A 27,833-nucleotide genomic window follows, 5' to 3' on the forward strand; every position below is an offset into this window, starting at 1 on the left:
CCGCCTGTGGGGAAATTTATGCTTCTTACTGGTACTACTTGTTTTGGATTGAAGCTGACTGGTTGAGTTCACATCATATGTTGCAATTTTCTAATTTGGCACTTCAATCACTAGGGGCCTTATGAGATGCAGTTTGCCGTTATGCAATGGTTATCATGTGAGTAGACACATTTCAGGCTAATAGGGAGAAGTCAGTAACACATTCATAGTGAATATGAGATGTTTTTGCTAAGAGTTAAGTGTCAGATCTTTGTTATAACAGTTAATTTAATAAAGAATTTTGGCATTGTTCTCCAGACACAGTACACTGTAACATATATAACATTGTCTATGGACTTGGTCTTATACTCTTTTAAACATTTTGACATTCCCCCTCACATTTTAAAGTAGATATATTTATCATACCAAAATAACTACAAAGAATAGGTTTTCTGGTGTATGAAACCCCTCAGTGGAGTTTTTTTGTTTTTTTGTTTTTTTTTGAGACAGGGTCTCCCTCTCGTAAGTGCCAGTGGTATGGATCATAGCTTGCTACAGCTTTGAGCTTGCAGGCTCAAGTGGTCCACCTGCCTCAGCCTCCTGAGTAGCTGGGACTATAGGTGCCTGTTAACCACACCTGGCTAATTTTAGTTTTTGTGTTGGGGGTCTCTCTTTGTTACTCAGCTGGTCTGGAACTCCTGGCCTTCAGTGAAACTCCCATCTCAGCATCCCAAGATGTTGGGATTACAGGTGTGAGCCACCAGGTCTGGCCAAACTCCCCGGTGGAAGAATCTTAAGAGACAAAATATCCATTCTTTAAAATGCCTCCTAACAGTTCCAAATTATACATCTTTTTTTTTTTTCTTTTTTTGAGATGGAGTGTTGCTCATTACCGAGGCTGGAGTGCAATTGGTGCAACCTCAGCTCACTGCAACCTCTGCCTCCCAGGGTCAAGTGATTGTCCTGCCTCAGCCTCTGGAGTAGCAGGGATTACAGGTGCCTGCCACCACGCCTGGCTAATTTTTGTATTTTTAGTAGAGGGGGTTTCACCATGTTGGCCAGGATGGTCTTGGGTCTCCTGACCCTCCCGACTTGGCCTCCCAAAGTGTTGGTATTACAGGCGTGAGACACCGTGCCCGGCCTATACATCCTTCTTAATACATTTCAGTCTTAATGTTTAGTTCTTGGTAGTTAAATATGCTGCACATTTTGATAATTGGGAGAGAATCTCAACAAGGGGGGTGGGTATCTGGATGAGTAAATACGGGTTTAATAGTTTTATTCCTAAAGTTTAAACTTTGGAAAATTTTATTCAAGGAAATAGAACTTTTTTTTTTTTGAGATGGAGTCTTGCTCTGTTGCCCAGGCTGGAATGCAGTGGCGTGATCTTGGCTTACTGCACCCCTCACTTCCTGGGTTCAAGTGATTCTCCTGCCTCAGCCTCCTGAGTAGCTGGGACTACAGAAGCTCACCACCATACCTGGCTAATTTTTGTATTTTTAGTAGAGACAGGGCTTCACTATGTTAGCCAGGCTGGTCTCGAAATCCTGACCTCAAGTGATCTGCCTGCCTCAGCTTACAAAAGTGCTGGGATTCCAGGCATGAGCCACTGTGCCTGGCTTTTTTTTTTTATTTTTTATTTTTGAGATGGAGTCTTGCTCTGTTGCCCAGGCTGGAGTGAGGTGGCATGATCTCGGCTCAATGCAACCTCCACCTCCCGGGTTTAAGCGATTCTTATGCCTCAGCCCCCCAGGGTAGCTGGGACCACAGGCGTGCGCCACCACACCTGGCTAATTTTTATATTTTTATTACAAATGGGGTTTCACCATGTTGTCCAGGCTGGTCTCAAAGTCCTGGCCTCAGGTGATCTGCCCGCCTCAGCCTCCCAAAGTGCTGGGATTACAGGCATGAGCCACCTAGCCTTGAGCTTTTAAAGTGAATGGAGAAAGAGGTGGACAGGAAGTAGTAGTTGGCAACAAAATAAACATTTTAAAGTAAGTCTTTTAATGACATCTGCATTGTATTTTCTAGCCGAAGCAAAACAGTGCCTGTGGGATTTATGTGACTTCTTAACCTTGAAGTCCATTCATAGAACCCTAGCTTCCTTTTCACAGGGAGGAGCTGTGTGATGAAGCAGGCAGGATTACAGGCCACTCCTTTACCCAGGGAAGCAACTGCGATGGTATAAGAGCGAGGTCCACCAATCTCCTGCCGGTTTATCATAGCTACAGCCCAGGCTAAGTCTGAGAGAGGTCGTTGCCACACTTCAAAGTTGTCTCCCTGAAAAACCAAGAAAGTGTGATTGCTTAGCAACTAGTGATAAGTGGCCCTGTTAGTTTGGCATTCATTCTTAATGTCAGAACTATCAAGCACTCGTAGGAAAAATTAAAATGATCCTGTAGCATTATTTTGGAAATAAAGTAATGGTTCTAGCAAGAAGCTTTATTACTGATAGTAACATCAAGAGCAAGGGAAAAAAATAGATTTAGGCCCAAGACAAAGTTGGTATTGGGTATATAAAGCCATCTTAAAATATATACTTATTTACCTGTCTAAGCTGGTACCCTTGCTTGCCCAAGGGGTCCTGATTGATGGCAATTACGTCCTTATCCTGAAGGAGAGCTTTGGCTTGAGGGCTGATGTGTCGGAGGTCATTAGACATGAATAAAGGAGCGGCCATGATAGCCCAGAGGGCCATCTGAGTTACTTGCTGATTCCAGCTGAGGCCAAAGTTGCCAATCACTAACTGAGACAAAGAATGAAATAATTCAAACAAGAGAGGAGGAAACATTCTTAAAGTTACCTAGATGACCCATATGGAGAAACCACTTTCCATAGCATCCTGCTCTAAGTACTCTCACATAAAGCCTCCTCCCAGCAACTTTACCTGTATTTACCTTGAATGTCAAAATAGGAAACAAGCCTACTGCAGGGTCTTGAACAAGGAGGGCTCAAGTTTTTACCATATCTGGGTCATTCCAACCCCCTGGTCCAGCAACATCAACAATTCTCTCCTGGTTAAAAGATGTCCAGTCCAAGATACTCTTTATACTTTTCCAGGAATCATCAATGTCAGCAAAATTTCGCCAGTGATTGCAGTACTGTCGGATTTCTGTATAATTGGGCTGTGAAAACAGATATGACTCTTCTGTTTACTTTCTACTAACATCCTTGTGAGATGAAAACAGTTAAGTTTAAAGGAGGCACTTGTAGCCTTCTCTTGAGTTTACAGATTGAAGGTCTCCATAAGGAGGTCTAAACCCTTATAATGAATTTTCACTGTAAGAAGTTTGCTTCAGAAGTAGGCCATATAACTTGAAATCTCTTAAAGTTAATTTACTTCTATAATCAGAACTAAAATGATCTTAGTAAAATTAAAAGCTACAAAATTACATAGGACTCCATCAAGCATTAAGAAAACTTAAATCCTAGGCATATAGTTTGTTAATGGAATAAAAAGTTTGTAGAGGCCGGGCGCGGTGGCTCATGCCTGTAATCCCAGCACTTTGGGAGGCTGAGGCAGGCGGATCATCTGAGGTCAGGAGTTCGAGGCAAGCCTGGCCAACAAGGTGAAACCATCTCTACTAAAAATACAAAAATTAGCCAGATGCGGTAGTGCACGCCTATAATCCCAGCTACTGGGAGGCTGAAGCAAGAGAATCGCTTGAACCCGGGAGGCAGAGGTTGCAGTGAGCCGAGATGGCGCCACTGCACTCTAGCCTGGGTGACAGTGAGACTCTGTCGCAAAAAAAAAGTTTGTAGATAGGCAGGTGGGATATCAGGTTTAAGATGTTGAGAAAAAAGACTATTTTGCAGAGATAATGAGGGAATAATAGGGATTCATTCCATAAATAACTATTCAACACTTAACCATATGCTAGGGATACAGTCAAAGTCAGACAAGGTCCCTGCCCTCATGAAACTTACACTGTAGTGGGGAGACATGGTAACAAGTCAACAAATACTTCCAAATAGTGTGGAGCTCTGAGAAGGAAATTAAACAGGTTAATGTGATGAAGAATGAATGGACAGAGGGCTATTTTAAAGTAGTTAGAGAAGAACTGTCTGCCTATGTGGCGTTTGGTCTGAGACTTCAATGTTAAGGAGCCCGGCCCTTTAAAAATCTTTGGGGAAGAACTGTTCTAGGCAGAAAAAAAGCAAGTGTAAACGCCCTGGGGCAGCAATAGGCTTGCAGTGTTGAGGGACAGAAAGAAAACCAGTGTAGCCAGGGAAAGAGCCATGACCCCTTGGACTTTGGGGAGGCAGGCAAGGGCTGGATCAGTGCAGTTTGGTTTCATTCCAAGTGCAATTGGAAGCGAGTTAAGGGTTTTAAGCAGGGAACTGATGATGCCATTTATATTTTTTATAACTCTGCTAAGTCTCAGGGTTTTTTCTTTTTAAAAAAAACTGATATTTACATTTTAATAAGATAACTTTAGTGCTGCTTGGAAAATAGATGGGGGTTGAGACAGAGTGGAAGCAGAGAGATCAGGCGATCACAGCAGTCTGGGTGAGAGCCGATAGTAGCTTGGAAGGCCAGGGTGCACGTAGTGAAGATGGAAGGAAGTGGGTTGATTCAGGAGATATTTTAGAGATACTGGTGGAAGGACTGTTGATAGACAGGACATGAATGGTGAAATAAAGGGGAAGACACAAGGATGACTTTCCAGGTGATGCTAGCTTAGGCTATAATTACAGCAGTGGGGATGGTGAGAAGTGGTTGGAACCTGGGAGAGATGGTAGGATGATATTAAGTAACGTTGGACTTTGAAGGAGACCTTGGTTTCCTTTGTTGTCAAGTTCTATCTATCAGTACGGTTCTATTGGATTCTGGGCTCACTATCTCACCTTTTGAAAGGGCCACATATAAAGAGGCCACTCACAGGAGTACACAATGCTTCTGCCAGTCCTATTCAGGGCCAAGGACATGTGCTTATAACCTGTATGAGAAAACAATGGGTAAAATAAGGGAAAGAAATGAATTTCCAGCTGGGGCTATATATATAGTTATTTTATTTTATTTTATTTTAATTTTTTGAGATGGAGTTCACTCTGTCATCCAGGCTGGAGTGCAGTGGTGCAATCTTGGCTCACTGCAACCTCCGTTTCCCAGGTTCAAGTGACTCTTCTGTCTCAGCTTCCCAAGTAGCTGGGATTACAGGCATGTGCCACCAAACTCAGCTAATTTTTGTATTTTTAGTAGAGATGGGGTTTCACCATGTTGGCCAGGGTGGTCTCGAACTCCCGACCTCAAGTGATCCACCCACCTCAGCCTCCCAAAGTGCTAGGATTACAGGCATGAGCCATCATGCCCAGCTGGGGCTGTCTATTTTAAGAAGAGGCTACCTGGAAGGTTCACGTTTAAACTAGCAGCAGGGACAGGCAGTTGCTCTGTGCTTAGATTGTGTAAAGTACCTCCCAGACTGCTGGGATTGTTCTGAGGAAGTAGTGCAGAGATGGTGTGTATATTGAGGAAAGGCAGGAATGAAGATGCTTCTTTCTCTGTGACCGATTGACAACCTGGACTCCCCTAAATGATGTTATAGAGAGTTACAATTACTAATTAACTCTTAGAGCCCTCTTGAATTATAAGTGCACAATATTAGCTATGGTTAGGTATGCATGGATTTTACATGAATGAATTAATTAATTAATGAACTGAAAGAGAAGAGATGGGAGCTCTGGCACATGGAGAATAATTATTTCCAGTATTGTGACAGGGTATTTAAAATTCTGAAGATTGGTTCTTTGGCTCAGCTACCATGGCCTCAAAATTCTTTCCTTTGTGGCTAATCTCTGGAATGAAACATACCATCTGCCAAATTTTCCAAACTGTCACAGTAACAACCATCAAATTTTAGCAGATCTACTCCCCAGTCAGCAAAGGTCTGGGCATCAATGTCGTAGTATCCAAAACTCCCAGGGAAGCCTGCGCAGGTTTTATTTCCAACATCTGCATAAATCCCTAGCTTCAGTCCTTTGTTGTGAACCTGAAATGAGAGGGAGGAAAAGAGTCACCATTGTAGAAGCATAATCGTGAGGTAGCAGAAAGAGAGAACCATTCCAGGCTGGGGGAAGAGACAAGGTTACTTCACCAGGTATTGGGGGCTTTTTCCCACAAACCCCCAAAATCATCCAGATGAGTTTGTTGGAAGACAAAGAATAAATCCCCCAGTTCTGCTGAGCTAGTTCAAACTAGGCATGTGAGCTATAGCCCAGAACTGAGGAGAAAGCTAGCAGCCCTGCTAATCTTCCTGATGGGATCCTGAAAATTACCTTTTGAGAGAAATGATAGATTTACCTTGACAAAGACTCTCCTTGACCAAACTTTAGTTAGACTTCTCTGATGAGGCTTCTTTTCGACTAGACCTCCACCTTGGCTTCCTGTGTCTGTCCTAGCAAGACCTCTTAGCAAGAATCCTGCTAAGTCAATACTGCCACCATTGATATCTGATCAATTTCCCTCATCCCCCACCCTTCTTGTTTACGTACATGGTCTGCGTTTAGCAAGAAGCTCCCTACCCTTGATATCTTCTTAAATATTCCATCCACTGACCCCCTCAATCTGCTCATTGGCTATAAATCTCCACCTGTCTTTGTTGTATTTGGAATTGAACTTGGCTCTTTCCTCTACTGTGGTAGTACTGAATAAAATCTGTCTTCATCGGCTGGGCGTGGTGGCTCATGCCTGTAATCCCAGCACTTTGGGAGGCCAAGGTGGGCGGATTACAAGGTCAGGAGTTCGAGACCAGCCTGGCCAATATGGTGAAACCTTGTCTCTACTAAAAATACAAAAATTAGCCGGGCTTGGTGGTGCACGCCTGTAGTCCCAGCTACTTGGGAGGCTGAGGCAGGAGAATCGCTTGAACCCAAGAGGTGGAGGGTTGCAGTGAGCTGAGATTGTGCCAGTGCACTCCAGCCTGGGCGACAGAGCGAGACTCCGTCAAAAAAAAAAAAAAATCTGTCTTCATCATCTTTAACTAGTGTTAGACTCCATTTCTCTTCAATGATCTCCAGAATATTTTCCTTCTGTCTTCTAAAATTCTAGTTTATAGTACCATTGCAATAGCTTCCTAAAGGTTATATGGAAATACATGCACACATATGTCAAGAACCAAGTTCCTTTTTCCTCCTAGAGAGTTCAGTGGTTTTAGCAAAAGGAGAACTCCAAGATGGGCCTCGAGAGCTATTACAAAACATTTGTAGGCTGGGCGCGGTGGCTCATGCCTGTAATCCCAGCACTTTGGGAGGCCGAGGCGGGCAGATCACGAGGTCAGGAGATCGAGACTATCTTGGCTAACATGGTGAAACCCTGTCTCTACTAAAAATACAAAAAATTAGCTGGGCATGGTGGCGGGTGCCTGTGGTCCCAGCTACTCGGGAGGCTGAGGCAGGAGAATGGCGTGAATCCGGGAGGCGGAGCTTGCAGTGAGCTGAGATCGCGCCACTGCACTCCAGCCTGGGAGACAGAATGAGACTCTGTCTCAAAAAAAAAAAAAAAAAAGAAAAAAATTGTCTGCTGATGGAATGCAAAGTCCACCTGATAAGCCTTACAATTCAATGTTCAGATAACAGCCAGCTATTCTACTTTCTAAGTGTCACGAGGGGCTGTTTCTTTTTTTCCTTTTCTTTTTTTTTTTTTTTTTTTTTTGAGATGGAGTTTCTCTTTTGTTGCCCAGGCTAGAGTGCAATGGCGCGATCTCAGCTCACTGAAACTTCCACCTCCTGGATTCAAGCGATTCTCCTGCCTCAGCCTCCCAAGTAGCTAGGGTTACAGGCGTTCACCACCATGCCCAGCTAATTTTTTGTATTTTTAATAGAGTCGGGGTTTCACCATGTTGGCCAGGCTGGTCTCGAACTCTTGACCTCAGGTGATCCACCCGCCCCGGCCTCCCAAAGTGTTGGGATTACAGGCGTGAGCCACCACGCCCGGCCATGAGGGCTGTTTCTAAACAAGCTTCTGTACAGAAGTGCTTACAGTCCTCTGAATGAACAAGAACATTATCTATAAACTCACATAATTAGCTAGCTGGCGAATCCCATGAGGAAAGCGCTGAGGGTCTGCCTGAAGTCTGCCTTCTGAATCTCTTTGGGGAGCCATCCAACAGTCATCAATGCAGAGGTACTCATAACCTGCATCCTTCCAGCCTTCTGAGACCATGAGCTCTGCCATCTCCATGAAGAGCTTCTCACTGAAAGAGAAATTCCAATAATCATTACAATTCATTAAGTGAACACTTAGGTACCTCCTATTTATTAGGCACCTTGGGATTTCACAATTTTATCCAACCCAGTAATAGTGTGGTAGTAATCACAAGCAATGTAAGGTAAAATGAATTGTTTTTCCAGATTTTCTTTTGTCTCTTATCCCCTTAATATTCCCGCCCTAAAAACCCCAAACAAAATAGGAATGAGAAGTATATGATGAAATTGAAAAGATTATTAGATCTAAGAAGACAGTTCAGTAAAGTAAGAAACTACAAAGTTAACATAATCAACAGATATCAACAATAATCCTATTTGGAGAAAAAGATCCCATTCACAAGAACAACTGAACAACCTAAAATGCCTAGAGATAAATTTAAGATATGTGCAAGGCCCATATGTTAAAACTATGATACTCCTAAATGATTTGAATAAATGGAGAAATATTATTTTGCTCTTGGATAAGCATACTCAATATTAAAAATAAGTTAATTTTCCCTGCAATCCTTTGTATATTTAACAAAATCCTTAACAAAGCCCAAGAGTACTTAGGTTTCCTTTTTATCTTTTTTTTTTTTTTTTTTTTTTTTGAGATGAAGTCTCCCTCTGTCGCCCAGGCTGGAGTGCAGTGGCGCCATCTTGGCTCACTGCAACCTCTGCCTCCCCGGTTCAAGCGATTCTTCTGCCTCAGCCTCTCGAGTAGCTGAGATTAGAGGCATGCGCCATTGCACCCGGCTAATTTTTGTATTTTTAGTAGAGACAGGGTTTTGCATTTTAGCTAGGCTAGTCTTGATCTCCTGGCCTCAAGTGATCCACCTGCCTCGGACTCCCAAAGTGCTGGGATTATAGGTGTGGGCCACCTGCCCAGCTTCCAAAATGGCTTTTTAAGGAACTTGGCACAACATTACAAAAAGTTCACCTAAAAGATTGCATACATGTACATTCATTAAAAGGTAAAGGAAGGCTGGGCGTGGTGGCTCACGCCTGTAATAACAGCATTTTGGGAGGCCAAGGCAGGCAGATCACCTGAGGCTGGGAGTTTGAGACCAGCCTGACCAACATGGAGAAACCCCATCTCTACTAAAAATACAAAATAGCTGGGTGCGGTGGCGCATGCCTGTAATTCCAGCTACTTGCGAGGATGAGGCAGGAGAACTGCTTGAACCTGGGAGGCGGAGGTTGCGGTGAACCGAGATCGTGACATTGCACTCCAGCCTGGGCAACAAGAGCGAAACTCCAGCTCAAAAAAAAAAAAAAAAGATAAAGGAAGCTAGTGTGGAACTATTAGCATTAGAATAAGAATACACAGATAAATGGAATTAAACAAAGTTTAGAAAGAGGTCCTTCCAGTCATCTGATACCATGGGACTTATTATTTATTAAGTGTGGCATTTCTTATAGAAGAACAAAGTTCAGATGGACTAAAGATTAAACTAAAGAGCTTCTGCACAGCAAAAGAAACTACCATCAGAGTGAAGAGGCAACCTACAAAATGGGAGAAAATTTTCGCAACCTACTCATCTGACAAAGGGCTAATATCCAGAATCTACAATGAACTCAAATTTACAAGAAAAAAACAAACAACCCTCTCAAAAAGTGGGCAAAGGACATGAACAGACACTTCTCAAAAGAAGACATTTATGCAGCCAAAAAACACATGAAAAAATGCTCACCATCACTGGCCATCAGAGAAATGCAAATCAAAACCACAATGAGATACCATCTCACACCAGTTGGAATGGCGATCATTAAAAAGTCAGGAAACAACAGGTGCTGGAGAGGATGTGGAGAAATAGGAACACTTTTACACTGTTGGTGGGACTGTAAACTAGTTCAACCCTTGTGGAAGTCAGTGTGGCGATTCCTCAGGGATCTAGAACTAGAAATACCATTTGACCCAGCCATCCCATTACCGGGTATATACCCAAAGGACTATAAATCATGCTGCTATAAAGACACATGCACACGTATGTTTATTGCGGCACTATTCACAATAGCAAAGACTCGGAACCAACCCAAATGTCCAACAATGATAGACTGGATTAAGAAAATGTGGCATATATACACCATGGAATACTATGCAGCCATAAAAAATGATGAGTTCATGTCCTTTGTAGGGACATGGATGAAATTGGAAATCATCATTCTCAGTAAACTATCGCAAAAACAAAAAACCAAACACCGCATATTCTCACTCATAGGTGGGAATTGAACAATGAGAACACATGGACACAGGAAGGGGAACATCACACTCTGGGGACAGTTGTGGGGTGGGGGGAGTGGGGAGGGATAGGTTTAGGAGATATACCTAATGCTAAATGACGAGTTAATGGGTGCAGCACACCAGCATGGCACATGTATACATATGTAACTAACCTGCACATTGTGCACATGTACCCTAAAACTTAAAGTATAAAAAAAAAATCCACAAAAATACTAGTAAGAAATGCATATACTGTATTATCTTCAGGTAGGAAAGGACTTTCTCAGCATGACCCCAAAGTCAGAAATCAGAAAGGAAAAACTGATGTGTTTGATTACATAAATATCAAAACCAACACACAGGAAGAACCACTGTATTTGCAAGGTATGATACACTAAAAAAGAAAAAAGAGGCCGAGCGCGGTGGCTCACACCTGTAATCCCAGCACTCTGGGAGGCCAAGGCGGGCAGATCACTTGAGGCCAGGAGTTCGAGACCAGCTTGGGCAACATGGTGAAACCCGTCTCTACTGAAAATACAAAAATTAGCTGGGCGTGGTGGTGTGCCTGTAATCCCAGCTACTCGGGAGACTAAGACAGGAGAATTGCTTAAACCCGGGAGGTGGAGTTTGCACTGAGCAGAGATCGCTCCGCTGCACTCCAACCTGGGTGACAGAGTGAGACCCCCTCTCAAAAAAAAAAAAGTAAGGTTGGGCGCGGTTTCTCACACCAGCACTTTGGGAGGCTGAGGCGGGCGGATCATGAGGTCAGGAGACTGAGACCACCCTGGCTAACGTGGTTAAACCCCGTCTGTACTAAAAAATACAAAAAAAAAAAAAAAAAAAAAAAAAAAATGAGCCAGGCGTGGTGGCAGGCGCCTGTAGTCCCAGCTACTCGGGAGGCTGAGTCAGGAGAATGGCGTGAACCCAGGAGGCGGAGCTTGCAGTGAGCCGAGATCGCGCCACTGCACTCCAGCCTGGGCGACAGAGTGAGACCCCGTCTCAAAAAAAAAAGTGTAATTTACCCAATGTCACAGGGCTAAGTAACAATGAGGCAGAATTTGAGCCCAGGCTGGGTGCCAGGGTCTTGCCATTAGCCAAACATGACATAAACATGATCCATTTTTTATGGAAAATAATGAAATAAAGAAATCTATGTTTTCATTTATATAGAAAACAATTGTAAGCTTTTATATTAACATTTTAACCATGATTATTTCTGGGTGGTGGAACGGTGGGGGGAAATCTTTATTTTCATTTTGCTCTTCTTTATCTACATTTTTTGCAATGATCATGCATTAGTTTTATAATCAGATGCAAATATCACTAAAAAAAAAATCCGTGATGGGCAAAATTGCCACACATACTGTACCACAGGGTCACATGAAACTTAGAAGGCCAATTTCTTCTGTGATGTCTGACCAACATCCTGACTTTATCTGTAAAGATATTCATAGGAATAACTTATGGACACAGAAGTGTACTGTGACTGCCACCTTTTACCAACGTCTATCAGTGATTCCTAACCGTTTTTACATCACAGAGCCCTTTGAGAATCTGAAGAAAGGTAAATATCCTCTCTCCAGAAAAATACACATATTAATTCAGATTTGTAGATTTACATTCATTTTCCCATTGATTCCAGGTTAGGGAACATTTGCTCTGTAAGCGCAACTGAATGGTCAAGCGCTGTGCTATGTACTTTAAATAGGTTATCTCCTTGAAAGCTCACCTGTGTGAGATAAGAACTATTTTTCAGATTTTTTTTGTCAGCTCCCTGAAATTAAAAGGTTGTAATCCCAATTTACAGATAAGGATTGTGAGGGTCAGATATGTTCAATACCTATCTAATCCAGCCTCAACCCTCACCCAAAGGTGTAAATGTATAAAGTTCCTCCATGTCAACCTTCCAGCCTGATGCCACGCTCATGGGCGAGGTGGGAGAGACCTCAGCGACCTTATGGTCTAACTCCCTCGAGATACTGCGGAGAAATCCACGACCCCAAAAGGAGAAAAAATGGCACGAATCTTGGTTCCCCATCCCTCCTACCCACCCTAGATGTTCTAACGGTTAGCACCCGGCAGAGGAAGAGCAGAAGTTCACAAGAAGGGTCTGAATAGAACCGGGCAGGGCTACTTTGGGCACACTGCCTATGGGGTGGCCCTGCTCTGCAAGGAGCAGTGAAAAAAGAGAACCGGGCAGGGAGAGAAAGAGAGAGGAGAGAAGAGAAAGAGAAAGAGAAGGAGAACGAGAGAGAGAGAGAGAAAGAAACAGGGGCCGCTGGCCGGACTCCCATCCCAGGAAAGGTCACGCACAGAAAGTTTAGGGCTAGTCCTGATTCGGGACAGTTTGCTGGGGATAAAAAAGCAGCAGCAGAGTCGGGTGGGGGAGCTCTCCCTCGGGCTCAACTGTTCCCGTTGAGACTCTCCAGTTCCCCAAACACACCCAAACACATGGAAAAGCAAAGGGAAGGGAGTACCCAATATCTGATACCTGATGCAGGAATCTGGCTCTTCCTGGCAGTCAAGGTTGCACATGAAGCGCTCCCAGTGCAGCCAGCCCATGGTAGGCGTCCTTGCCAATCCATTGTCCAGTGCTCTAGCCCTAGGGATGTCCCAGGAAACGAGGGCCAGGAAGCGAAGGGCAAGCACGCAGCCCAGATGCAGCTCTGGGTTCCTCAGCTGCATTGTCACGGTGATCGGACAGCATAGATTTCCGCGGGTAACCTGGGCTTTTAAGATTAACCTCAGGGGCGGACCAATCACCGATGACTTGTTAAATAATGACGTTATTGTTTCTCTGGCAACTGGGACGGTTATCCCCAGAGGTAGACCAATAATCAGTCACGTAAGACGTTCCGCTAACCAATCACCCTCTTCCTTTCTTGATATTGACCCGCCCTATTTCCATACCAGAAGGAAGTGCGGCACCTTAGTGATCCCGAGTTTAAGCCGAGAGTTGCTCACGTGACCGAGATCTCACATGACGTAGGCGCTCACGTGATTACTCGCTTACGTGAGCAGAAGTAGTTCTGGTCGTCGTCTACCGTCTCGCTATAGCCGTTTGAGGGAAGAAGGAGGAAAATTACCCGGTATCGTTAGAGGTTGGTGTGTGGGTGGGAACTGGGGACCCAGGGGTGGTGATGATGAAGACCAAAGCGGGGTTCGGGGGCCGCCTCCGCCTCTTTCGTTCTCTGCTTTCCCCTCCCCCCTCGCGCTCTCTCCCTCCTCCCCCCCATCTCAGTGCCGGGAAGCCGCCTGTGCTGCGCCTGGTGGGGAAATGGTGGACGCTCATGACTGTGTATGTGTTTTTGTATATCTGTCTGTCTGGGCCGGTCTCGGGGGACCCCTAAGGGTTACCGTAAGGCGAAAAACGTTTGAAAACCACGACCCTGAGTTAAGAAAAACAGATACTGAAAATAGTGGTCTGAGTGCTGGTCTATCCATTCAGGCACTCAGTTTCCACTGCCTGATTGTCTGTAGGGGGAGGCCCCAAGTGAATTTTATCTGTAGAGTCACATCTAGGCAAATGCGTGCTTGACAAAGGCGCCCAATAAATTACTTTACTGAATTGAGTATTTGAATAATGTTTATTTTTCTGCTGATAACAGTCTACATATTCAATTTCGAACATTTGAAAAATAACAATATAGTATAAAATTTAAAAATACACGTAATTCACCACCCGGAGACGACTACTCAACCTCATGTCGTTACAGTTTTTTAAAAAATGTGTCTAACACGCATATAAATACACAAATTCTTAACTCACAAAGAGTCCTGGTTCCCACTTTAGCCAACAGTCCTGATGGCCTTCCCAGGAGACGCAGTAATGAAGTAGAACCTCTCTGCCCCTACAGAAGGGCTCTTAAGGAATAGAGTGGTGCAGGGAATTAAATGGGACGGGTTATCCCAGGGATAAGGCAAGCAAAAAAAAAAAATCGTACAAAATGAAATAAAAAAACAGCCTGTAAATCTGTCACTGAGACCTTAGGATGGTTAATAGGAAAACTGTTATCACTGCAGATGCAGTGTGCTAGGCACATAATAGGCAATCAGTAAATGTTTGTTAAATCGTTTCCTCAGTGTAGTTTTATGGCCGTTATTACACTTTGTACTTTGTTTCCAAGAGGCCCAGTGCTCCCAGACCATTTCAGATAAACCATCCACATACAAAATTAGAAAATTTCATAAAATTTCCTATACCAAATCCCAGAAATGCAAACATTTTAATTTGTTTTATGTTACTTTTTTGCTGAAGTAAAAGTAATTATTTCTGTAGAAATTTAAGGCTGCATAAAAAAATTGGAAAAATAACATGGAAAATCCATAAACCTACCACTCAGAGTAACCACTAATATGTTCTTTCTAACTTAAAAAAAATCCCAGTACAGCAAATTTAAAGAATTAAAACTGTATAGAAGTATATAGGGTAAAAAGCGAAAAGCCCACTTAACCCCCCCTACCCTTCAGGTCTCTCAAAAACAAGTTTGCTTCCAGATCTTCTTTTATTTATTTACATACGTATATACATGCATGCCAATCTTTTACTGTAAGTAGGATCATACTATGTATATTCTTTCATTTAATGTATTTTGGAGATCTTTCTGGGTCAAGGCAGATAGATTTTTTTTAAATGGCTGCATTGCATTCCATTTTAAGGATAAAGTATAATTCATTCAGCCATTCCTCTAATGATGGCTATTTAGGTTTCCAATTTTCTGCCATTACTAACAGTGCTGCAAGGAACATTTGCAAGTATTTCTGTTGACTAGATTCCTGGAAGGATTCTAGCAGTGTCAAAGGGTATGGGAACATGTATTTTGTACATAGTTGATATTGTAAAGCACTTGTTCTCTTGGGTCACTTAGAATTATAGCATAAGTAATTTCTCATGTTATTAAATATTTTTGTAACTTTTAAAATTAAATGCATAATATTCGTTTTCTTGATAAAGTACTTTTCAAAGAATATATAGCTCCATAAATCTGTCTGAATTTCAGATCATCTCCTTAGGGCACATAACTGAAATGTATTTGCTGTCAAAAGGTGTGATACATATTATCAAATTGCTTTCAGGTTATAGTGGGGTTTATCAAAAAGGAAATAGTTTATATCAATTATCACTCCTCTAGTAGTGTATTAGTTTGTGAACTGCATAGCACTGATTTACTGTTGCTGTTTAATTTCCATTATCTTGATGGGTGAAAAATAACGATTAGTTCTGATTTTAACTTGCTGGAAGATTGGTTAAATTTGAACATTTCCCAGATTCCTCTCCTGTATCCTCCTATACCTGTATTCTCTCATACTTAATCTGTTATCAAGTCCCACAGATTCCACTTTTTTTGGTATGTGTAGATATATCTTTTCTCCATTTTACTCCTGTTGCCTTAGGCGATTCCTTTAACATATATTTAAGAGACAAGTTCTAACTAATCTCCCTAGTTCCACCTCGACCCCCTTCTGTTTGAGTGCCACGCTGTTGCCAGGGTGATCTGTCTGAAAGAGTTTTGGTGAAGTCACCCTACATACTCCCCGGTTTAAAAGTCTTAAAAGGCGCTTAGTGTTTGTATATCAAAGTCTTTGGGATCTGATCTATGCCTTGCCAGTCTTTTCTCTTGCTTTTCCCGCTCCTATTTGTGTTTCATCATAATTAAAAAAAAATGTTTATGGATCCCTGGGCAGATTAGTCTGTTTCATTTAACCATTTGGCCTCCAACCAATAGAACTGATCGACTAGTCCCTCTTTGATACTATGCTTACACTCCACTCAGAGGGTCATGGCAAGTATAATGTATATTTGCATTTACATCTTTAATAATGACATTCGGTGCTCCTGTAGGACCATAAGCCCTTTCTGGGCTTATTGATTCTTGTATGCCAGAGCCGAATATTGGACATGGCAACTAAAAAATGTTTCTAAAATGAATGTGTGAATTCCCAATAATGTCTTTTTTTCATTTATCTCTGGAGCCCAAATATTTCCCTGATTTTATTGATTTGCATACATTTTTATATAATGAGGATATTATATAAAGAACTTACATAACCTGTGTTTTGTTTGTGTTTTGTTGTTTAATCTTTTGATCTAGTGAAGTTTTTTATGTTTATATATTCAGACATAGCCATCTTTTATTTGTTGACATCTCCCACTGATTTGTTGCTGTTAAATTTTTTTTTTTTTTTTTTTTTTTTTTTAGACGGAGTTTCGCTCTGGTCGCCGAGGCTGGAGTGCAGTGGCGTGATCTCGGCTCACCTCCACCTCCTGGGTACATAAAAGCGATTTTCCTGTCTCAGCCTCCAGAGTAGCTGGGATTACAGGCACTTGCCACCACGCCCAGCCAATTTTTTGTATTTTTAGTAGAGATGGGGTTTCACCATGTTGACCAGGCTGGTCTCGAACTACTGACCTCAGGTGATACACCCACCTCAGCCTCCCAAAGTGTTGGGATTACAGGCGTGAGCCACCGCACCCGGCCGATTGCTGTTAATTTTTAATGGTATCTAACATGTAATAGGCATTGAATAAATAACTGCTAAAAAATGAATGAGTTAAAAATTTGGTGAACTCTTTTTGTTTATACATACGTCTTACAGAAAAGCTGTCAGCATAATTGAATTTTCTATTAATAGTTTGCTTTTTTCTCTTACTATATCACGAGCATTTTTCCATGACAGTAGTCTTCTAATTTTTTTTTTTTTTTCAGCTACACCAAAATTGCATTGAGCCAAACTTGCCACCAAGAGCCCAACAGTCACCATGATGCTGAGCACGGAAGGCAGGGAGGGGTTCGTGGTGAAGGTCAGGGGCCTACCCTGGTCCTGCTCAGCCGATGAAGTGATGCGCTTCTTCTCTGATTGCAAGATCCAAAATGGCACATCAGGTATTCGTTTCATCTACACCAGAGAAGGCAGACCAAGTGGTGAAGCATTTGTTGAACTTGAATCTGAAGAGGAAGTGAAATTGGCTTTGAAGAAGGACAGAGAAACCATGGGACACAGATACGTTGAAGTATTCAAGTCTAACAGTGTTGAAATGGATTGGGTGTTGAAGCATACAGGTCCGAATAGCCCTGATACTGCCAACGATGGCTTCGTCCGGCTTAGAGGACTCCCATTTGGCTGTAGCAAGGAAGAGATTGTTCAGTTCTTTTCAGGGTTGGAAATTGTGCCAAATGGGATGACACTGCCAGTGGACTTTCAGGGGCGAAGCACAGGGGAAGCCTTTGTGCAGTTTGCTTCACAGGAGATAGCTGAGAAGGCCTTAAAGAAACACAAGGAAAGAATAGGGCACAGGTACATTGAGATCTTCAAGAGTAGCCGAGCTGAAGTTCGAACCCACTATGATCCCCCTCGAAAGCTCATGGCTATGCAGCGGCCGGGTCCCTATGATAGGCCGGGGGCTGGCAGAGGGTATAATAGCATTGGCAGAGGAGCTGGGTTTGAAAGGATGAGGCGTGGTGCCTATGGTGGAGGGTATGGAGGCTATGATGACTATGGTGGCTATAATGATGGATATGGCTTTGGGTCTGATAGATTTGGAAGAGACCTCAATTACTGTTTTTCAGGAATGTCTGATCATAGATACGGAGATGGTGGGTCCAGTTTCCAGAGCACCACAGGGCACTGTGTACACATGAGGGGGTTACCTTACAGAGCCACTGAGAATGATATTTATAATTTCTTCTCACCTCTTAATCCCATGAGAGTACATATTGAAATTGGACCCGATGGCAGAGTTACCGGTGAGGCAGATGTTGAATTTGCTACTCATGAAGATGCTGTGGCAGCTATGGCAAAAGACAAAGCTAATATGCAACACAGATATGTGGAGCTCTTCTTAAATTCTACTGCAGGAACAAGTGGGGGTGCTTACGATCACAGCTATGTAGAACTTTTTTTGAATTCTACAGCAGGGGCAAGTGGTGGCGCTTATGGTAGCCAAATGATGGGCGGGATGGGCTTATCCAACCAGTCTAGTTATGGAGGTCCTGCTAGCCAGCAGCTGAGTGGTGGTTATGGAGGTGGTTATGGTGGTCAGAGCAGTATGAGTGGATATGACCAAGTTCTGCAGGAAAACTCCAGTGACTATCAGTCAAACCTTGCTTAGGTAGAGAAGGAGCACTAAACAGCTACTCCAGATATAAAAGCTGTACATTTGTGGGAGTTAAATAGAATGGGAGGGATGTCTAGTATATCCAGTATGATTGGTAAATGGGAAATATAATTGATTCTGATCACTCTTGGTCAGCTTCTCTTTCTTTATCTTTCTCCTTTTTTAAGAAAACAAGAGTTAAGTTTAACAGTTTTGCATTACAGGCTTGTGATTCATGCTTACTGTAAAGTGGAAGTTGAGATTATTTTAAAACTTCAAGCTCAGTAATTTTGAACACTGAAACATTCATCTAGGACATAATAACAAAGTTCAGTATTGACCATAACTGTTAAAACAATTTTTAGCTTTCTTCAAGTTAGTTATGTTGTAGGAGTGTACCTAAGCAGTAAGCGTATTTAGGTTAATGCAGTTTCACTTATGTTAAATGTTGCTCTTATACCACAAATACATTGAAAACTTCGGATGCATGTTGAGAAACATGCTTTTCTGTAAAACTCAAATATAGGAGCTGTGTCTACGATTCAAAGTGAAAACATTTGGCATGTTTGTTAATTCTAGCTTTTTGGTTTAATATCCTGTAAGGCACGTGAGTGTACACTTTTTTTTTTTTAAGGATACGGGACAATTTTAAGATGTAATACCAATACTTTAGAAGTTTGGTCATGTCGTTTGTATGAAAATCTGAGGCTTTGGTTTAAATCTTTCCTTGTATTGTGGTTTCCATTTAGATGTATTGTACTAAGTGAAACTTGTTAAATAAATCTTCCTTTTAAAAACTGGAAAAAATCTTGTACTGATTGATTTTTATTATGTTCTGTCATATGGGCACACTGATTGACTTTATAATTCCCTCAAAATTAAAATTTTTAATTTTAAAATTATAAATGATATTTAACATCTTTATATATTAATTGTTGCATATATCATTAATTATTTCTAAGATATATCCCTAGAAATGGGATTGCTGAGTCAAAGATATACTCATTTTTAAGGCTTCTGATTTGTGTTACCAGAAAGATTCTGGTACTTTATCTTTCTACCTGGAGTGTGTGTTTTGTTTTCCCCCTTATACCCTCCTTATAGATACACATTATTCTTTTTGATCTTTGTCAGTTTGTTAGTTGAGAAATTATATCTCATTGCTATTTTAATTTGTATTTTTTTGATTAATATTAAAGGTGAACATTCTTTTTTTAAAAAAACTTACCATGTCTACAGGACTATTGAGCTACTTTTGGAGACTGTACTTACCAAGATAGTATTCTCTAAAATCCAAAGAAGTGAAAGCAAATAAATAATCATTTTTATTTCACCACAAACTAGAAGGCACGTTTGTATGTTAAAAAAGAAGTAGGCTTGCAATTATGTGTTAAAAACAAAACAAAAAAGAAGCAGGTTTATGTTATGGAAATAAATTGTCTCCTCCATGAATTCATTAGTAGATTCTCTAAACACTCTCAGGTGTATTTTAGGGCATCTAAAGCTTAGCTTAAACCAGTGGTTCTCAAACATTTCATGTGCATCAGAATCATCTGCAGGGGTTGTTTAAACATTCATTTCTAGGCCCCATCCCTAGTTTCCAATTCAGTAGTTTTGGGATGTTGCTTGAGAATGTGCTGATGCTGCTAGTCTCAAGACCACGTTTTGAGACCCATCACAGTTCCCCAAACAGCAACTTTAAGGCGCAGCTTCCTTTATGATCCCTGATTGCCTCCCCTTTGTTCCCATAACAAGTAGTTTAAATTTTCTGTTAAAGTCCAAACCACATATTTACAATACCTCGCACCTCTTATGAGGATTTTGAGCTCCTGTGGCATTGTGTGCTGATATGTTAGATTTCTGTCTGGATCACAGTGGTCATTAACAATTCCACCCCTCAATGACTTTAAGGCCTTGATGACCCTCTGATCAGTACCAACTGTACCGTGAACTACAGATCTCGTTGTAGTTTGACCCCTCGGGAACTGGATTGCTATACTTGGGCTGTTCAGGGCTTGGGGCCCAGAGAAATGAGATGGGAGGCAAATACCAAGTTGGTATTACCAGATTCCGTTTCATTCAGGAAATGAAAATCAATTCTAGAAAATCATTCAAGCTGAAGATGCAGTGAGACGTGATTGAGATTCTTTGATGACTTCTAATTTTTATCACAGCTTTCAGGAGAGCAAGAAATCCATTTTGACGCCTCTCATGTTGAGCCAGTCCTTGCCCTTCAGGAAGCCTTTCTCAGAGGGTAAACAAGTAGGTGTTTTTGCCTTCCCAGGCTACTTAGTTAATTTTCCAGAAGTTTCTCTAAGTCTGAGCAAAGATTCTCAAGTTAGCCACTAGATGGCACCAAATCCCAGGAGACAATAGAGGGTTCCTTGTGATCTTAGATGTTCTCTTACTCTTCGCTGGATAAGAAAACTCAGAAGGGCTCTGGGGAGCAAAGGAGAGAGAACCTGGAGAAGGTCAGCGGTCAGCACTAGAGGTGTGCAAAGGGACAGCAGTACAGCTGGTGTGCACACGCGTGCACACACACCACCACTCGTGCTCAAACACTCACATTTAACACTACTACCCAGGAAAGTGATGGGAGGTCGAGTGGGCAGCCAACCCACAACACCCCCCAAACACTGAGTCAGAGGATTTATTTTCAACTGCGTGTGTGAGCTATTTGGCAGGATCAGGCAGAAAATTTGCAGCCACAATTATCGTGGTCTAAGTATCCGATGGCTTGTGCCAGTGGTTCTCTGGGTGTGGTACCTGATCAGTAACAGCATGAACCTCCACCTTGTGAGATATGCAGACTCTTTTTGCCCCCCCGCCTCGTCCCCTTTCCCCCAACGACTGAATCAGAAACGGGGTGGAGCCCAACAAGTTGTGTTTCGTTTTTTGTGTTTTTCTGAGACAGGGTCTCGCTCTTGCCCAGGCTGGAGTGCGGTGGTGCGATCTCAGCTCACTGCAGCCTTGAATTCCAGGCACAAGTGATACTCCCATCTCAGCCTCTCGAGTAGCTGGGACTACAGGCGAGTGCCACCAAGCCCAGTTATTTTTTAAAATGATTTTTATAGAGATGGGAATCTCACAATGTTGCCTAGGCTGGTCTCGAACTCCTAGGCTCAAGAGATCCTCCTGCCTCGGCCTCTCAAAGTGCTGGGATTACAGGTGTGAACCTCTGTCCAGCCAATAAGCTGTGTTTTAACAAGTGCTCAGGGTGGTTCTGCTGCAGGAAACTACTGGCTGATGGATACATGGATTCCGTTATCCACCCATTCATTGATTCCTGCATTCACTCATCCAACCCTAAAGGAGGTAACCAAAACAGAGACAATCCCATGTGTAAGCATGACATATCTTCTCTGCCTTCTCTACCCAGCAAAATGATATGAAAATGCATTGCGAATATGTTAATAAATCAAGCTCCTTTCCATCAGGTAGAATTCCTAGCGCTGTCAGCTAAAATGAAGATTTCTCCAAGATGGGCCTCCAGGGCTATTGCAAAACAGCTGCTGATGGAAAGAAATTCCACTTGCTGTGCCTTATACCAGGCTGGGAGTGTCACAAGAGCCCTTTACAAGCTGCTCCCACGCTGACCAAAACTGTCTTCTCATGAGTGCAAAGCAGGCATGCCCAGGGGGCCCAGGTTAGCATGGTGCAGGACTCCGCTGGGAAGGTGAGGGGTTATCGTCGCGGGGGAGTGTTGATTAACTGGGCTGGTGGTGCAGGGGTAAAATAATTTACCAAGACAGTTGGAGGTAAAGGCAGATTTATTAGAGAAAGTAGGAAAATACATTTCGAGAAGGCAACGGGCAGCCTGCAAGAGAGGAGCCGACTGCAAAGAAACAAAGGCTTGCTGGAGATTTTATAGGATGGTTTTTGGGCTGATTGAGAAAACCAAGGCAGTAGGGAGCTAACTTGCATTCTTCTGTCAGCTGGGGTGTTTGATAAATTGAGGCGTTTGATAGTGAGCAGGAAGTTTGTGAGTTATGTATGTTATCTGCGCAGGAAGCCACACGTCCTGGGCCATAAAGAAAAGCAGACCTATAGCTTATCTGCTTCCTCTTTTTGTTTATATGTTCTGGACCATGAAGAAAGACAAACTTATAGCTTATTTGCTTTCTCTCTTTGCCTTCCCCTGCTCCAGGCAGCCTAACTCCTTTTTTCTAATTAGGATTCCACAGTTATGTTGTCCCTGTGCCGGCAGCCTGTGAATGGACGCCCCACCACCTCCGTCACAGCAGTGGTCAGCACAGATAAACGCACAGAACACACATCGATCTGGCCCTCTGAGAAGAGAATGTTAGGCTTCTGAAAGAAGAGATAAGTACTGAGAGATAACATCTAAGAATCAAAATAATATATTCAGTAATTATTTTCTGAACCACTGACCTATCGTAATGCTCTGACCGATACATTCTTTAGAACATCTACCCGTACATTCCAAGGACCCTTTTTCCAGGGCCCTTTTTCTCCCTCTATCCCTCTTCCTGCTCCCCCTCTTTTGCACAGGGCATGTTTCACATATACAAGATGTCCTTACGTGTCATCCCACTTTAGAGATGAGGAAATTGAGTCTCAGGGAAGGCAAACATCAACTTTGTCTTGGGGAAAGGGCAGGAAGCTGGAGGGGAGGAGGAAATGAGCTCTGGCGAAGGAAAGAGGACATGGCTGGGGTCCTTATGGGGTGGTGTACGAGTACCCGTGCCCTAGGATCTGTGGGGTGAGGGTGGCGGTGACTAGCGCTGGGACCAGCTCCTCCTCTCTCGCTCCCAAGCCCACAAGAATTCGGGGAGAAAGGGTGAGGTAGGGGGCTTCGGGAGAGCAGAGAGAGTTTGGAAAGAATCCATCCCTCCTCCCGGCGGCTTTCTCGAGACCCTCACACAGCGCCGCGCCCCGCCCCGCCCCAGTACATTTCCTTTCAGGGAAAGGGACAGGGAAGAGGCTGCCGGGAAATGGCGGCCGCGGCCGGGCTGGGGCTTCAGCGGGAGGCAGCAGAGGGGAAGTGGCCAGCGTGGCGAATGACGGAAGGTGGCGAGGGAGAGGAAGAGGGGTCGGGTGTCCGCGGAGCTCCAAGAGGGAAGACAATCGCTTTGCCAAACACGGCAGGGCATCTGGAAAGGCCTGGGAACCTCACCCGCCCTCCCAGGCCCTTCGGGCTCTTTTCGGTCCCACTAGGAGGAGGGGGAGGGCGGCAGGTGGGACAGGCCTAGTCGTGCGACAGAAGAAGGGAAGGAAGGGCCGGCCCCAGCTGGGTCCTCCTTGCGTCTGGCCTGTGCCGGACGCCCCGGCTCCGAGTGATCTCGGGCCGGTCCCCGGGGGAGCCCAGCTTCTCGCACCAGGGGCGTTCTCAGCCCCAGGACAGTCCAGGGAGTAGGCGGAAGGGGGCACGCAGCCACCTGGCCGGGGCAGGGGGGAGCTGCGAGGAGCCTTTTTTTTTTTTCCTACTCAGAGCCCCTTGCTTGACACACAGTAGGCGCTCAATACATGTTTATTTTCAGTTGAGTGTTGCTTCAACTTTTATGGCTTGTGATAAATCCTTATCCTTCTGTTCTAGAAACTCGCATTGCCTACTGGATCAAGGACAGACAGCTCACCAACCACGACAGCGCCATACTGGAACTTCAAAAAGTTCTGAAAACATGTTGGTTCGTTTGTTGGAGTATTTTTCAACTTAAATTCCTTTTCCTTTTTTTTTTTTTGCTCACTTTTTCCTCTGCAGAAAAACCTTAAAATGTTCTACCTTTTCCTTGAAACCTCCTCCCACTCCTTAGTTCACATTGACTTGTCTTTAAATGTTTTTGAGCAAATAATCAGAAATGCACAATTAGTGCTTGGTGGTTCTCAAATTATTTCACGCGTGGTAGTTTTGATTTTTGCTTTTCCAGTGAGGCTGTACCTTTCATCCTTAGGCAAATATGATGGCTTTCAAAAGCAGCTATGGGGTGGGAACTGGGAGTGGCTGCAAATGGGCATGGAGCGTCTTTTAGAGATAACGAAAATGTCCCAACTTAGATTGTGGTGATAGTTCGCACAACTCTATAAATTATTAAAACTATTGAATTTGCACTTGAAAAGGGGGAGAACTTTATGAAATATAAATTGTGACTCAAGCTCTTAAAATGCCTATGGAATAATAACTAAAGAGTAGTGGGGATATGATCTATTTCGTGGGGAGAATAGCAGCAAAGTAAGACATAAAGATAAAGAAACATACACTGGCCTGAGGAAGTAACAAAGTCTCTCTCTTTGAGCAAACTTTGGACAGGCTCCTCTGAGCCTTCTTTTCAACTACAGCTTGTCCTTGGGCCCTGTCCTCGGCCTGCCTAGCCCAGTTTTAGCAAGAGTCCTGCTAAGTAATTCCCCCACCCTTGATACCTGATCACCTTGTCCTGCGTTGAGCAAGAATCCTGTTTAGTCAGTTGAGCAAGAATCCCCCTGCCCTTGATGTCTCTCTCCCCTTAGGAATTTTCTTTCTACTGACTCCCTCACTCTGCTGCTTGACTGTAAATCCACACTTGTCCTAGTTGTCTTTGGATTGAGCTTAGTTCTATACTAAAGTCTCTTTTCCCCTATTATAATAGTACTCAAAATATGTCTTTATTGCTTTTGACTAGTGTCTGGCTCTTTCCCATTGGCGGAAGGCACTCTCAGACAGTGCTTCTAGTAGTATATATTAGCCTGACCTGCCGGGGTACAATTCTTTTTAAAAACACCCCCAATTGGCTGGATGCAATGGCCCATGCCTGTAATCCCAGCACTCTGGGAGGCCGAGGTGGGTGGATCAGGTCAGGAGTTCGAGACCAGCCTGGCCAACATGGTGAAACCCCCGTCTCTACTAAAAATACAAAAATTAGCTGGGCATGGTGGTGTGCACCTGTAATCCCAGCTACTTGGGAGGCTGAGGCAGGAGAATCACTTGAATGCAGGAGGCGGAGGTTGCAATGAGCCAAGATTGTGCCACTGCACTCCAGCTTGGGTGACAGAGTGGGCCTCCGTCTCAAAAAAAAAAAAAAAAAAACCACCAATTTATTGCCAGGCATTGTACTAGGTGCTGAGGAAATTTGAGGAAAAACACCTATTAAGTTCCTGTCCTCAAGGAGCTCATAGTACAGTGGGGAGCCAAGTAGCAAGCAAATAGCCATACAAGTGTATAATTGCAATGAGGACAAGTATCATGAAAAGGAGGGTACATGGTGCAATGAGAGCCTATAAAATAGGGGTATTCGACTAGTCAAGGTGGTCAGGAATTGCTTCAAAGAAGCAATTATTGAGCTGAGAGTTAAAGGAAGAATAGTGCTAATTAGATTGGAGGTGAGAGTTGGAGGAGCTGGTTTGAGGCTATGTGTTCAGAGATGGCATGGTGAGTAAAAGAGACTGAAAGTGGCTGGAGTTCAACAGGCAGTTGGGACAGCAGTGTGGTGGGTCAGGGCATGCAGGGCCTTACAAGCCATCTTAAGCCATTCAGTCTATATCCTAAGAGCCATTGGAAGCCCTGTGGGATGGGGAGAACGAATCAGATTTGTCTTTGAAAATATTGCCCTGGGGGCCGGGCACAGTGGCTCACGCCTGTAATCCCAGCACTTTGGGAGGCTGAGGCGGGTGGATCACCTGAGGTCGGGCGGTCGAGACCAGCCTGGCCAACATGGTGAAACCCCGTCTCTACTAAAAATACAAAAAGTTAGCCTGGCGTGGTGGTGCGTGCTTGTAATCCCAGCTACTCGGGAGGGTGAGGCAGGAGAATCGCTTGAACCCGGGAGGCAGAGGTTGTGGTGAGCTGAGATCATGCCATTGCACACCAGCCTGGGCAACAAGAGCAAAACTCTGTCTCAAAAAAAAAAAAAAAAAAAAAAAGAAAATATTGCCCTGGCTACAGTGTGGATAAAGGATTGGGAAGGAGTCAGAATGTATGGAGAGTTTCATTAGGAGCCATTTCAACAATCTAGAGTAGAGGTAATAGTAGCTTGCACTACAGTAGCCATGGTTTACATGGAGGGGATTGGTATATTTTAGGGTTTCTTAGGAGGTAAAATCTGCAGGACTTGGCAATGGATTGGAATTGGGAGGGAGGGAGTGTGATATTGTGAAGTACACATTTAGTCTTTAGTTTGTTTCGTGCTGCTATAACAATACCCGAGAGTGGGCAATTTATAAACAGAAATTTATTGCCTTACAGTTCTGGAAGCTAGGAAGTCTAAGGTTAAGGTGTGGGCAGGTTTGGTGTCTAGTGAGGCCATTCTCTTTTTCCAAGATGGTCCTTGCACACACTGTGTCCTCCAGAGGGGAGGAAGGCTAGATTGTGACATAGCAGAAGACAGAAAGAAGGGCCAAGAGATAGAGCAAGAGGAGACCGATCTTGCCCTTTTATAATGGCATTAATCCCACCTGTGAGGGTAGAGCCCTCATGGCTTAATCACCTCTTAAAAGTCTCACCTCTTAATACTGTTACTGTAACTGCCCAATGGGTTCACCTTGCCTGCTGCCTAAACAGAGATTTATCAAGACAGGAGAGTTGAAATGAAGAAAGAGTAATTCACACACAGCCGGCTGTGCAGGAGACCAGAGTTTTGTTATTACTTAAATCAGTCTCCCAGAGCATTTGGAGGATCAGTTATTATTATTATTATTATTATTATTTGAGACAGAGTCTTGCTCTGTTGCCCAGGCTGGAGTGCAATGATGTGATTTCGGCTCACCGCAACCTCTGCCTCCCGGGTTCAAGTGATTCTCCTGCCTCAGCCTCCTGAGTAGCTGGGATTACAGGTGCCCGCCATTATGCCAGGCTAATTTTTGTATTTTTTAGTAGAGATGGGGTTTCACCATGTTGGCCAGGCTGGTCTCGAACTCCTGACCTCAGGTGATCCACCCGCCTCAGCCTCCCAAAGTGCTGGGATTACAGGCGTGAGCCACCGTGCCTGGCTGGGATCAGAGTTTTTAAACATAACTTGGTGGGTAGGGGCTTGGGAAGTACGGAGTGCTGATCAGTCAGGTTGGAGATGGAATCATAGGGGGTCGAAGTGAGTCTTTCTTGCAGTTTTGTGTTCTGGGTGGGATGGCAGAACTGGTTGAGCCAGATTACAGGTCTGGGTGGTGTCAGCTGCTCCGAGTGCAGGGTCTGAAAAGTATCTCAGGCACTGATCTTAGGTTTCACAATAGTGATGTTATCCCCAGGAGCAATTTGGGGAGGTTCAGACTCTTGGAGCCAGAGGCTGCATGACCCCTAAACTGTAATTTCTAATCTTGTAGCTAATTTGTTAGTCCTGCACAGGCAGACTAGTCCCCAGGAAAGGAAGGCCTATGATCAATTTTGTTTCAGAATCAAACCACAAACTGAATTCCTTCCCAAAGTTA

At 43.6% G+C, this 27,833-nt stretch overlaps 2 protein-coding genes across 5 annotated transcripts; one reads left to right on the forward strand and one right to left on the reverse strand.

Moving 5' to 3' along the window:
• Nucleotides 1-1,962: 1,962 nt before the first annotated feature.
• Nucleotides 1,963-13,180, reverse strand: GLA (galactosidase alpha). Its single transcript, XM_002831896.6, has 7 exons — nt 12,879-13,180; nt 7,997-8,171; nt 5,792-5,969; nt 4,828-4,919; nt 2,943-3,104; nt 2,528-2,725; nt 1,963-2,259 (listed from the first exon to the last, which is right to left on the reverse strand). Exons 1-7 carry the CDS (start codon nt 13,070-13,072, stop codon nt 1,969-1,971), a joined length of 1,290 nt encoding a protein of 429 aa, XP_002831942.2. The 5' UTR covers nt 13,073-13,180; the 3' UTR covers nt 1,963-1,968.
• Nucleotides 13,181-13,282: 102 nt separating this feature from the next.
• Nucleotides 13,283-19,289, forward strand: HNRNPH2 (heterogeneous nuclear ribonucleoprotein H2). 4 transcript variants are annotated; one of them, XM_054544000.2, is made up of 3 exons: nt 13,283-13,488; nt 16,588-16,656; nt 17,095-19,289. In XM_054544000.2, exon 3 carries the CDS (start codon nt 17,148-17,150, stop codon nt 18,495-18,497), a length of 1,350 nt encoding a protein of 449 aa, XP_054399975.1. In that variant the 5' UTR covers nt 13,283-13,488; nt 16,588-16,656; nt 17,095-17,147; the 3' UTR covers nt 18,498-19,289.
• Nucleotides 19,290-27,833: the final 8,544 nt, after the last annotated feature.

The sequence above is a fragment of the Pongo abelii genome, chromosome X, assembly GCF_028885655.2.
Source record: "Pongo abelii isolate AG06213 chromosome X, NHGRI_mPonAbe1-v2.0_pri, whole genome shotgun sequence".
Taxonomy (NCBI): Eukaryota; Metazoa; Chordata; class Mammalia; order Primates; family Hominidae; genus Pongo; species Pongo abelii.

Bases quoted from the DNA above. Each gene is read 5' to 3' on its own strand.
- GLA (XM_002831896.6), bottom strand. From the start codon at position 13,072: ATGCAGCTGAGGAACCCAGAGCTGCATCTGGGCTGCGTGCTTGCCCTT. The intron at 5,970-7,996 runs GTGAGTTTATAG...CTCTCATTTCAG, and splicing joins TTCGCCAGCTAGCTAATTAT to GTTCACAACAAAGGACTGAA. The intron at 2,726-2,942 runs GTAAAAACTTGA...TCTTTGTCTCAG, and splicing joins GTTGGAATGACCCAGATATG to TTAGTGATTGGCAACTTTGG.
- HNRNPH2 (XM_054544000.2), top strand. From the start codon at position 17,148: ATGATGCTGAGCACGGAAGGCAGGGAGGGGTTCGTGGTGAAGGTCAGG.